This window comes from Dermochelys coriacea, chromosome 14 (assembly GCF_009764565.3).
Source record: "Dermochelys coriacea isolate rDerCor1 chromosome 14, rDerCor1.pri.v4, whole genome shotgun sequence".
Taxonomy (NCBI): domain Eukaryota; kingdom Metazoa; phylum Chordata; order Testudines; family Dermochelyidae; genus Dermochelys; species Dermochelys coriacea.
In genome coordinates this window covers 24,117,180-24,130,675 of record NC_050081.1, presented here as the reverse complement: position 1 = coordinate 24,130,675, position 13,496 = coordinate 24,117,180, and the positions used below count along the sequence as shown (strand labels likewise).

Here is a 13,496-nt window from a genome sequence, read left to right as displayed (position 1 = left end):
CACAGAAAAGACTGTCAAAATACCTGTCTCTGTTCTGAAACAAGATGATTTGTCAGATTTGGATCCATAGGTAAATGAATGAAATCAACAAGTGGTCTTGTCTCACATAATAGAGTTAATCACTTGCTGTACAATGTTCTCTGTCCACCTCCCACGCATATCAAAAGGAGTTCTTCACACAAGAATAATGGCCAGGTACTGACCTAAGAGACTGATCCTTAGCACAACAAACCTGCTGATGTTTCCTCTCCATCTCCTCAAGTTCTGCCTCCACTTTTGTCTGTTTTTCCTTCACCTTCAGCAGCTCCTCATCCTTAGCCTGAAGTTCTTCTTCCTGTCGAGTAACCTGCAGAAGAGGCTTCACCTGCAATGGAATTAGGAAGTGAACTGTGTGTATGGAGGAAAACACATAGCATAGTGTGCTACCTGCTTAACACAAGTTAAAGAAAGTGACAGAAAACAGCCAACCTTTGTGAAGACTCTCCACCATTGCCAGTGCCTTAATTTTAGATATGCTGCACAATTCCTCTGCAGGACTTTTAATGCACTTAACTGCTGCTGTTTTTTTGCAAAGGCCCTAAAGGCAGAAACACAAAACATTTTCCACACTTAGTAAGGCCAAGCATAAAGTATATTTGTATTTGTAGTTAGGTGATCCATTCTGGAACACTTTTAAACCACCACAGGCTGACTAACCCGATTTATGGGCAACAGAACTCTAGAGTAATCATTTCTCAACTAAGGATCAAGCTAAGACCCGAGTTCAGCATTCATATTACAAAGAACGTTTGTGATAGGCTGACCCCGTGCTAAAAGTCCCACAAATGGCCTCAAAGACTGAACTCTCCCTTGAATCCTAGAGGTGGCCCTCCAGGTTAGGTTTGAGACATATTGGTGGGGCAAGAGAGTTTTTAAAGCCATCAATATATCACCACCTAAGCAATAATTAAGACATTCAATGGTAATGAAAATAAAATTACAATTTCATAGTAAATCGCATAACCAACTTAGGGCTAGGCATTTGACTGGTCCAAAAATAAACTGGTCAACTGACCAAATATTGGTCAAATATTTTAAAACACTAATATATTAGAACAGTAACAGTAACAAAAAGGAGTAAGACTTTATGGTCTCCAGTAGGCTTAGCTTTAGCTAGATAAAAATGTACCTGAGTTATTTCAACTCAAAAATGTGAAACAATTAAATGAAACTCTTAAAAAAATAAAGAAAGAATGGCACCACGATGTAGTCAAAAAGGTAGGCTGCGCCCCTTTGTCAAGACATTCTTGCTGGACTATATAACTATGATAAATTGCATGATCTTCAGCGAGTGTCAGTTTAGGCTTGCAAGCTTGCCAGTAGATTTTATTCGATCTGTTAATTCACTAGCTTGTCAAACCTAAACCAACTATTACTGAAGATCGTACAATTTACTGGGTTAAGCCAAGTCTTCTTATAAGAAAGTATGTATTAGAACTTTAAAAGGATTAAGTTTAGACTTTAGATGGCCACTTCAGTTGCTCACTCACTTACTTTCTGGCCAGGTATCCTCTGCAGACAGCTTGGAAGAAGATAATGATGTCTGTGATCTTCAAATCCCGTTCTTCTTCTAAATGTGCCAAGACACCAGCTCGGAAAAAAATCTTGCTCTGTCCAATTCTGTACAAGTTGGGGTCCAGCTCCAATGCTCTGATCTAAGTGAGAGGCAAATCAATTCTTTATAACGTACTCTTGGCTGCAAATGTTAAATGATTTACATTTAAATATCACTGAATGCTTACCATTCGTTCACAAGCCTGCTTGCCATCCATAAAACCCTTAGGGATTGCATTAGGAGTAAGGATCTCATACCTGTAAGTCAAGAAAAGAACAAAACCACTGGACCCAGTAATGAATCACTGCCAGCCCAACCATATTAGCAAACTGGCATTGATTTTCTCTATTTCTGAGCTGTAAGTCAGACTTTTCTCACGAAAAAAAGGGAGAAGAATGAACTGGTAGCCTCAATGTTTTCACCAGCAGCGTGAGACAAGAGGTGAACCATCACCCATCACGCACGAACACTTGAGATAAGATACTGTTTGGAGGAGGAAAGGTTAATGTCTAAAATGCCAAATTTCCTTGAGTTGGCTTCTGGACATTTAGGTATTTTATTCCTATACCTGTGAATACCCAGAAAGTGTTTCAGAACTGACACAAATGCACTAAGAAGAGAGGTGTGGGAAGTCTCTCCATACATTTAAAAAAAGGTCTAAAGTAGTGCTTTTTGGGAGAAAGACCAAAATAGGCTGTTTACCCTGGGAAGCTCTGAATAGCCAAACCCACTGGGGGAGGGGTGGGGAATGACTTCAAAAAAGAGTTTACCCAGAAAGTGTTTCAAATGGTCCATTAGGAAATATTTTTTACACCATTGAAAAAGGAAGCTACACCCAAGGCAAGATTTTCAAAAATGTGTTAAAAAAAACTTTAAACTTTAAGTTCCATTTTCAAAAGTAGCTTAGGCACCAAAACGTCCACGTCGCTTTTAAAAAATGGGATTCTAGCGCTTTACAATTTTGCCACAAAAGGACAAGATGTACAATTGCTAGCATTCCAGTTACTGTTTCTAAAATATAATCAGTATATTCAGTAAGCTTTTCTTTACATCTACCTAAAAGTAAAGAGGCTTTGCACTCACACACAACAGTGCTTACCACCACAAGCAAAGTCACAAAAATCTGACCAACCCTCATTCACCTTCCTACTCTAAAAATCAAGAAAAAAAGGAAAGAAAACATTTTCTTCCATGAGACCTGAATGACACTACTCTGGCTTACTTTACTTTAAATATAATCAACATCTAAAGAAATTTCAGGAAAAACTGTGTTTGCTGTTATTTTTGAAAGTCTGGAATCTTGAGTGCCTGTGTGGAGAATGGTTTGGAACTGTGTGGGAAGAGACATGAGATGACAAAAGACGACTGGTGTTGGAAAGGGAAAATAGGAAGTAGCCCAAACACCATCCGCTCAACACTTCAGCCTTAAACCACCTCCAGATTTTTTTTTTAAAATTTAAACCAGCCCCCCAAATTGTTGTGTAAGCTTTAACGGGGGGGGGGGGGGGGGGGAGAGATTGTAAAAACCCAAGCTATTCATACCTCTGTCTGAATTCCTGGAACACTATCCTGTTTGGAAATCCTTGTCGACAAATCCTTATTCCTTCCAGGACACCATTACAGCGAAGCTGATCTAAAACCAGGTGTGGATCCAATTTTCCAGCCTGGACAAGGAAACAAAGAATACCTTTGTACTCTGAACTTATGAAGGAAAGACAGTTATTTTTCATGACTTCACTTATGTTTCCATGTACACATGATACAGAAGAGATATTCTGCCTGTATGAATATCTTAAGTACTCTCTCTATTTTGAAAGGAGGAATAGTGTGCATCATTTATGAGGTCTGCATTCAGAACCCAGACAATGATTTTCAGTGCAAAAATTGCCAAGAGTATAAAACTGGTGTTCAACCCATACCCTCTTCTCGTGGTTTGGAATGATGCAGCGAACAAAATTGGGATTAGTGTTTCGGAGAGTTGCCATCAGTTTGGTGAGAGATTCCTTGTACAGTTGCCCAACAGTACGAAACATGCCCTTCTTTGTCTTGTATGCAGAGCCAAAAGCAGTCTCTGTCATACCAGTGACTTGATCCAGGCCCACAATACGGTCCACTGGGAATGACAAGAAAATAAAATTAAAGCAGATCTTAACATTAGTCAGATATAAAAATATGCAGTACACAGGAGTGACAGTGCAGCAGCAAAAGCTTTGCGGAACAAATGGTAGAAGATGCCATCAGTAGACAAGGCAGTCACAGCATGTGTTCGGGACACTGTGCAGAAGCAGTGGAATTGAAAGCCACAAACTTATATGGCAGAATACTGTAGCTTTGACAACTATGTACGAAAACATCCAGCTCTTTATTTTGAAGTTCTATAAGCACCAATAAAGCCATTGTCTCTATTTTAAGTGAACTCTGGACTGATGAGCAAAAGAGAATTACTTGGAAACTGCAAGTTATGAATGATGTGAAAAAAAAGCTTCTAAATAAGGTAAAATAATTCAAGGCTGAATATTTGAAACTTTGAACTGCACAGACTCTGCACATCTTCTTAGATTAGAATAATCACATATATGTTCTATACATATTAATAAAATGAAATAAAAAGCCCTGATGTATACTGGAGACTAGTTGAAAAGAGGTTTCCTCTTAGCTCCTCTATAGATGGTTATGCTTTCAGTGAAAGAAAGGGGAGATAAATATGCTGAAGTTTTGAAAGGCCTTAGTTATTTTAACACAAACTGTATAGACTTCCTCAGCAAAAGTGCAATAGCTTTAAAGTACAAAAAACGCATAACAAAATTTCATAAAGGTGTTCCAAAACCGCAATAAAGCATCAGAAGATACTTCAGAAGAGAAAAAAAAATCAAAAACATTCAGTAACTTAAATTTTTACTAGATATCTCTACAGTTTTTTCTTCATGAAGCGTAGGAGTCTGAATGTAACTCAAAAGCCAAAATTTCCAAAGTGAACTAACCCTTGACCCTTTTTGGATGAGAAATGAAAGATTAGAAAAAGTAAGCTCAATACCTTGATGCGAGGAGGTGGCATTTCTCATTACTGAACTCATACAGTATGCACTGGTAATCAGTTCCAAATCAGTTCCATCAGCTACAAACAAGTACACCTCTACCCAGATATAACGCGGTCCTTGGGAGCCAAAAAAAAATCTTACCGCATTATAGGTGAAACCGCACGAGATTGAACTTGCTTTGGACTCAAGCATTTCCATTATTAATAGGTACTTCCCGCCCTGACTGACCCCTCAGAACCCCCAACCCATCTAATCTCCCGCCCCTTGTCCCAACTACCCCCTCCAGAGACCCCCCCGCCCCAACCACCCCTCCCAAGTCCCCACCCCCATCTAAGTCCCCTTGCTCCTTGTCCTGACCGTCCCCTCCAGAGACCACCCCCGTCCCTAATCACCCCCAGGACTCCACCCCTACTCCCCGCCCCCTGACTGCCCCGACCCCTCTCCACACCCCCGCCCCCTGACAGGCCCTCTGGGACTCCCACGCCCTATCAAACGCCCCATTCCCTGTCCCCTGACTGTCCTGCCCCCCAGAACCTCCAAACCATCCAACCCCACCTGCTCCCTGTCCCCTGACCGGCCCCCGAGACCCTCCACCCCTTATCCAACCCCTCTGCCCCACCTGGCACCCTTTAAACGCCGCTCAGAGCAGCGTGTCAGAGCCAGACACGCTGATCTGCCAGAGCACGCAGCCCCACCCCCCAGAGCGCTGCTTTACTGCATTATATCCAAATGTGTGTTATAATCAGGTTGCGTTATATCAGGGTAGAGGTGTAGTTACACTTAGATTCATTCAAACAAAACAATGCTTTCAGAATTGGTTCTGTCTACTTATTTCATATAGATTTCATAAATGACAATGTTTTATATTTCAAATTGGAACCAGCTTTTCGTATTTTCATAATTCATAGATTTATACATTCCAAGGTCAGAAAGGAACACTGATCATCTAATTTGACTTCCTGTGTATCACAGGCCACAGAACTCCCGCAAAATCATTTCTAGACCTGAAATTTTAGGAAAGCATGCAATCTTGAATTTAAAAGATTGCCAGTGTTCGAGAATCCATCATGGCCTCTGGTAAATTGTTCCAATGGTTACTTTCTGTTAAAAATGTATGACTTATTTCCAGTCTGAATTTGTCTATCTTCAACTTCAAGCCACTGGATCATGCTATACCTCTTTCTGATAGACTGATGAGCCCAATATCCAATATTTATTCCCTATGCAGTACTTGTAGCCTTGTAGATCAAGTCACCCCTTACTTATCTCTTTGTTAAGCTAAATATAGAGATGTCCTTGAGTCTATCACTCTCTGTAAGGCAGGTTTTCTAATTCTTTAGTCATTCTTGTGGCTCTTCTCTGAACCCTTTCCAATTTATCAACATCTTTCTTGAATTGTGGACACCAGAACTGGACAAAGTATTCCAGCAGCAGTTGCACCAGTGCAAAATACAAAGGTAAAATAACCTCTCTACTCTTATTTATGCATCCCAAGATTGCATTCGCCTTTTTGGCCACACTGCAGGCTTATGTTCAGCTGATTATCCACCATGACCCCAAAACCTTTTTCAGAATCACTGCTTCCTAGGATAAAGTATGATTTTCATCATTCTATTGCTGACATTGAGATTAGAATCTGAATGTATATGACGTAATGAGTTTGGACAGTATGGTCACCCTTTAGTAGGTGTAGCTTAGTGACAACTGAACAAAATAAGTGGAAATTAGAGTCCAAATCTTACAGATATTAAACCACATGTTTAATTTTAAGCAGCTGAGTAGTTCCACTAGCGTCAACAGGACTACTCCGATACATGAGCTAATGTGTTTATAGGCTCATGTCTTAAACATGCAACTGAAAGCAGAATGCAAATCTAAACCAGAAATGGGATTCAAAGATACGTTTAGCCATCCTACAGAGTATGCAAGAAATGAGCAGTTTGTAAAATATTAGAAAGATACTGTGTGTAAACAGACAACAGCAACTAAACACACACAAACTTGCATTTTACAGCTCTATGATAACTGAAACATTAAATTGTGTGGGTATAATCCAAGTTAAACTTCTAGGTATATCTGAAAACTACAAAAATAAAAAAACCTGTTCTTCAATTTTATTTATTTATTTATTTATTTATTAAACAAAAGGTAAATGACTATGTCAGCTTTTCCTTAAAGGTGGCCAATGAAATACAGTGGTAACTTAAAAACCTTTCAGCTGCCTTGGATAACTGAACAACATAATTTCCTAAAATAAGTATGAAGTTAACAGGAATACTGCTAGTTTACAAAAGTAAAGGGAATACTTGAAGTAATGAGAGGTAATGTAAAGCAAAACTTAAATTTAAGGGACCTATTATAAGTTGTTGTGGTTTTTGTTGTTTTTCCGTTTGTTTTTTAAAAAAACTTTCAAACTCTTGGGGGTGGGAAGTAGTATTTAAGTGTTCTGGACGAACTTTCATATGACAAACTGCAAATATCCATTCAATTCCGCACCAAAAAAAAAAAAAAAAAAAAAAAAAAAAATCAAGGGAGAGTTTGTAGAAAAAAAGCAAACATTAGAGAGCTCTTAAGTGAAAGCAAGTTTACAGGAGTTTGAAACGAGCCACTGTACAACTGCATTTGTACCACTTAAAATGTTCACAAGTCAAATTACTTGTTTTTTTTAAAAAGCACACGTGTTAAAATGCTTTAGTATTTTTCTTAAAGTTGGGCTGTGAACAACTAAAAAGCCTACGAAGTGATTTCAAATACCTGTACCTATCAGAGTATTGTTTCAATTGGAGAAACAATCTGGCGTCTCAAAATAGAAGTAGGAAGCAGTAATAAACCTTTTAATCTGCAATGCTTTAAGTGCAGTGCATAAAACATAAGATGCAATATGTATGCAGTAGCAATTGAATAGGTATGCACTCAAAGTCACTTGCCTTGTAGATGTATCTAAATTTAGCATGAGATGAACAGTTCGTGCAAGACTATAAGCAAAAATGGTTTTCCTGTAGGTACAATCCTGCCTATGATTTTATATACATTCACCTGGTGCATCATGAAGACCAGTAATATTGTCATAGAAAGATGCTCTCTGAATATTCTGAATCTCTAAGGTAGAGAAACAGCAAAAACAGAAAGACAGAAGAGCAGATACACAAGACACTTAGTTAGTACACAGAACACATTTTAACAATCGCAAGCAAACTTTAAACTGTGCTACAAAAGCAATTAGACCACACATATTCCATGCACATTTCAGTAATCCTTAGTTTTAAGCATTAGGACTGATGTGTGTTTTTAGGGGAAGTGGATTTACTCGAAAGGAAAAAGGTTTTGGGGGTTTTTTTAAGACAGATTTCAGAGTAATATATATACACACACTTCATAAAACTGCTCTCTGTAGCTGAATCACAAATCATTAAGCATTCTTCATCCCATAAATCATATGGGAAACAATACTAAGCCTACCGCGCAGGTGTCTTCTGTATCAAAACAGACAATGATTTGCTCCCAAATATGAAAATGTAATACACATAGCTTAATACACTCTAGTGAGCGTAAAAATAAATAAATATAAATAAAAACAGCTCTTGCAAAGTGTTTCCATGGTTAACTGTGCTTTTTACATTATTTTAGTGGAAGTTGTGAAAGATGATATGTTAGCTGATGTGCAGATAATTAGCTAAATGGAATGTCAAATCCATGGGAATAATACTGTTTACAATGTTTTAAGCTAATTAATTGTAATTTGCTTGAAAGAGATAGACATATTGCACACATTACAGACATTAAGCCCAATAAGATTTGATTTCATGAAAACAGCATTGTTAAGCAGCAGCACCACCAGAAGTGGCCCCACCTGCTGCTTTTTATAGCAAGTCTGAAACTGATTAACTCCAAAGACTTTCAGATAGGACTCAGAGCAATTGTCAATACACAGCAATGCATTGAAAAAGCAGTTAAACTAATGGATGGTACATGTGCAAGGGACTGAATTCAGGGTCTAGGGAACAAACCAGCTCCCTCTGCTTATAGTTTTGGCTGTTTAATCAGGGCTAGCTCATTGGGATTAAGCTGCTATTATTTTCAGCTACAGACCAGGAAAAGAGTGGGGGGTGGGGGGAACTCATCCAAACAAAATTACATCTCAGATTATGATGAAATCTGCACTTAGACGCAGTATATTTTCTTACCATCCTTCCAAAGCTCTGCAACAAATTTGTCAGAAGACTGATGCAAAAGGGTAGCCACATTGTCATTCAGAGGATCCATGTTCTTCATCAGCCACTCATCTGCCTTGTAGTCTACCTGTAAAGAAGCAAGCAAAGGTACATATGGTGAGTTATTGGGACACTGCTAACTTGGGGTTTGTCTTCCGTTTTAACTACTGTTTTCAAAAAGCTATTTCCCAAAAAAACATCCTTTAAAAACAGGCAGAGTCCTGTGGCACCTTATAGACTAACAGACATATTGGAGCATAAGCTTTCGTGGGTGAATATCCACTTCATCGGATGCATCTGACAAAGTGGGTATTCACCCACAAAAGCTTATGCTCCAATACATCTGTTAGTCTATAAGGTGCCACAGGACTCTTAGTCTGGATCTGTAAAAGCGGCAAACCCTCTGATACATGATCCTTTAAACAATGTTCTCTAAATTTCCCTCTTCTGTTCTTTCAAGAAAAAAAAAAAAAAAAGTGTTAAAAAGCCTTTTTTCTCCTATTGATGTTTATGTGGCTGAGAGAGTTAGCCTGTTTCTCCATTGTTAGCACAAAGTGCTTTCAAATGCAGTTTTAAACTTTAAATTTCACAAAAAAGAAAGGTTTCAGGAGTAGCAGCTGTGTTAGTCTGTACTCACAAAAGGAAAAGGAGTACTTGTGGCACCTTAGAGACTAACAAATTTGAGCATAAGTTTTCGTGAGCCACTGAATGCATCCGATGAAGTGAGCTGTAGCTCATGAAAGCTTATGCTCAAATAAATTTTAGTCTCCAAGATGCCACAAGTACTCCTTTTCTTTTTACAAAAAAAGTTTTGCTTTCCCCCCATTTTATTCATCTTGTGTCTCTAGCCAGCAATAAGATCCTTAATTTACTCATCTTTGTAATTTAGCTGCATTAGTTAGAATCTTATTTTATATGAGGAGTTTTGACATTTCCACAGTAAAGCTTCTGCTTGTAAATAACTTGTTTGAAAATGTTTTACCTATCATTGTTACAAGCAGCAAAGCTTGGCTCTCTCAATCAACTTCTGCTGATGAGAGAGCCAAGCTTTACTGTGGAAATGTCAAAACAACTCATGTAAAATAAGAAGATTCTAACTAATGCAGCTAAATTACAAAGATGAGTAAATTAAGGATTTGTTGCAAATTGATACTTTTAGATTTGATGACTACTGCAATTAGACAACGAACTGTTATTTAACAAATACTGAAAACAAACCAAGCTTCTATCTTGATAGTCTTGCAGAATACTCTGGGGTGATAATAGAAGTACAGCTCAGCAGTTGAATACCAAAAGTTTTCCACAATTAATATTTCAAGCCCAGAATTTCAAAAATATTTTCTTTATAACAGTAGCTAAGTGCCTATACACCTTTAAAAATTTGGGCATCAGCTCAAAGTGAGAGATCAATCTCCGACAAAGGATTTAATACCTCCAAGATTTTGCCAACCATGAGGATGACAGGTATAAATTCAGCGCTCTCAAGCTTTTCATAGTGTACACACCCCATTTTAATACAGAGATTGTTTAGCTGTCCACCCCATCACATACGTGATCATTTAACATCACGGTGGGTAAAACTACAAAAACGGACACTGAAAAGTACTTTGTGTATTCTAACATAAATGCATCTAAAAACAAAGAACAGCCATCACCCATGTGAGCAACCAGCTCTCAGAAGAGCATACAACACAGGTTGGAAAGCTCTGGTCTAACTCACAGTTAGACAGCAAGTGAAGTTAACAGGAACCTGAACAGTAGGGCTGTGCGGAGAATAGAAATACCATTTTGTGAAGGATTTTGAGGTTTTTGTTTAGATTTGGAACCTGAAAGTTTTGAAGTTATCTGAAAAATATGAAAAAAATATTTAGATCAAAATGTTTTGACAAAAATGTAAAGGTTTTAAATTTTTATTTTATATGTTATAATACAAAATAAAAAGAGTTTCAAAACAAAAAAGTCCTTTAAAAAGGGAAAAAGGAAAAAAATCCCATTGACAGTGCTGAAACAGTACACTGACAAGGTCAGACTTTTCCCTTCTTTTCCTCCAAAATGACATTTTGCTGAAATGAACATGATTTTGCAAAGTGTTTAAATTTTGATGGAACTGCATGACAAAAAACATTTCCTAAGTTTTTCTAAGCAGCTCCACCTGCCACAAAAATTTGCACAACAGTGGTCACAGAAGTGGCCAAGCCAGTCTAAATTGGATTGCTCTTCTCCATAAGGCAAGTGGACAACTCTTCACAGCAAGAAATATTGCACTGCCTCCTGCCACAAAGGCAGACACTAAATTATTCCAATTTTCTCTATTTACATTTGATTTCTTTATCATACTAGCCCTCCTGCTGTAAAGTATCAGTAAAACGTGAGTGCTCAGACACACAAGCACCATTCAGTTGTGGGAACTCTGAAAAAGTGACAGGTGTCAGTATTTCTAAGTTACCAATTTGAAATTTCACTTTATATTCTGATAGGATAAGATATAGGTTTGTTTTTTGTTTTTTTTTTAAAAGCTATAGAAGTAAGTTTTCCTTTAAGGAAGAAAGTTTTAATGGGTATGGAAATGCATTAATTTTTTACAATTTTGTTTTGGGGCACAATTCTTTTAGAAGGGAATTTTTAAAGTGAAGAAGAATGAGAAGACAGGGTATCTGATCCTATGTCAAATTTAGGCCCGGTTCCTGGGACATTTACTCTTTTACATAATGAACTAGTATGTTATTTAAACTTTGTCAACATGAGCAGGGAGTTTCCTGTGCAAATATGAATGCAAAATCCATTCAGAGGTTGATCATAGTTATTGTGTGCTCCATACAGATGAGAATAACCATAAAAACAGCTGAATCACTGGTCATGGTAATGGGGGCGGAGGGGAAAGGAGTCAAGAGAGCATCCACTCTAAGAGGAATGCTTTCATTTAGCCTGAGGAGCCCAAATCCAGTAGAAGCACGAATTCCAGAACAGTTAAGTATAAAACAGAAAAATTCAATGGCACTGGTTCAAGTCTGGACCATGGAAGATCCAGTAGGTAATACGTACAGATAAAAAAAAGTCAATTCCTGATGTATAACTGTCCACATCATGACTGGGCCAGTTAGCAGTCTCAGCAGGTGAAGCAAAAATGGAATGATTAATGACGACGAAATACTTTTAGGGTACGCCATCATTACCCACCGGATCGGTGGGTAGTGATTGATCTATCGGGGATCGATTCATCGCGTCTTGTCTAGACTTGATAAATAAATCCCTGAATCGATGCCTGTACTCCACCTTGGCAGGAGGAGTAAGCGGAATCGACGGGGGAGCCGCCGTGGTTGACTCGCCGCGGTGAGGATGGCCAGGAAAGTCGAACTAAGATATTTTGACTTCAACTACACGAATAGTGTAGCTGAAGTTGCATATCTTAGTTCAAAATCCTCCCCACTCCCCGCCACAGTATAGCCCAGGCCTTAGCCCTAAAAGGATTCTTCCAAAGATATATTCCTTTTGGAGGAACAAAGTGGAGGAAGCTGGTATTGACACTGCCCTGCTGAACCTATTCTAATAGAGGACTGATTTGAAAAGCTGTCAAAACTTTTAAGAGTGCCAATTTTAATAATTAAATTATTTTAATGAGAACCCCTATAAAAATCCACCTACTATGCAATCAGCTTTACTACAAATGGAAATGATGCAATCATACGCTGTTTCTGAACCAAAACCCCTTTTTATAGTCTATTATTTGGAAAGCTTAAATCTCTTCAAGCAAGTCTGTTTAATATGTTCTTACAGCTCTGCCACTGTAGGTTCTGATCCAGCAATCAGGATTTCAATAAAAGCTTCTCAAATATCTTTTTAACAAAAAGAAAAAACTAAACTGTTCCTACATCCGAGTTTGCATGCACATAGCTGAGTATCATTGCTAAAGCTTTAGCAGATTTTGCTGAAACTAGTCTATTTACAACACAATAGTTCAAATTGTTCAACATATAATCCATACCTTCCCTGCATAATGAATAATGCAGAAGTCAGCCTTGTCCTTAGCTGCCGTGGTTTTGGAATTTGGAGTGGGTTCCTTGTTCTTGGACCAATTTTTCCACAAATGTCTTGTCAGTAGCTTTAGGGAACCAACATTCTTCATCCAGCAAAGCCAGTACACCAGGTGGGTTTGCCTAACAAACCAAACAATGTATTTAAACAAGAATTTCTCTCAACATCTGGTTTCATACTTTTAATTAAGTCCCTCTAAAAATCTTATACACCAACCCATTACACTCCCAAAAAAAAAAAACCAACAAAAAAAAACCTGTTTCTGGAGGGAATGTGTGAAGTTTGAGATTTCATTTGCTCAACTCCTATTTTATTTAAATACACTTCACTAATGACAAATTTAAGAGACTAATGAGTTCGAGGAAGTCCATTCCATTTTAGACTATGTATACATACTGCATATCCTGAAAAACATCCTCAGTTCTACTGTAATCTCATACTTCTTTGTGTACAACAGTAGGGTTACAGAACTCAAATGCTTGTCAATAAAAGCCTTGCGTGAAATGCAAAGTTCTACCTAGCTATCTAAGGGTTTTATACATCCCCCTTACCACTGTATCTGAATACCTCACAATGTTTAGCGTATATATCCTCAACATCCATATGAGACAGGGAACAATT

General features: G+C 38.0%; 1 protein-coding gene across 1 annotated transcript in view; it reads right to left on the bottom strand.

Moving 5' to 3' along the window:
- The window catches only part of MYH10 (myosin heavy chain 10), a 134,612-nt gene that overhangs the window by 34,408 nt on the left and 86,708 nt on the right, over positions 1–13,496 (bottom strand). The window contains 9 exon segments of the mRNA XM_038370808.2: positions 233–364; positions 469–577; positions 1,534–1,694; positions 1,782–1,851; positions 3,137–3,258; positions 3,514–3,707; positions 8,817–8,931; positions 12,826–12,877; positions 12,879–12,997. Of these exon segments, the coding sequence (XP_038226736.1) occupies positions 233–364; positions 469–577; positions 1,534–1,694; positions 1,782–1,851; positions 3,137–3,258; positions 3,514–3,707; positions 8,817–8,931; positions 12,826–12,877; positions 12,879–12,997 (1,074 nt within the window).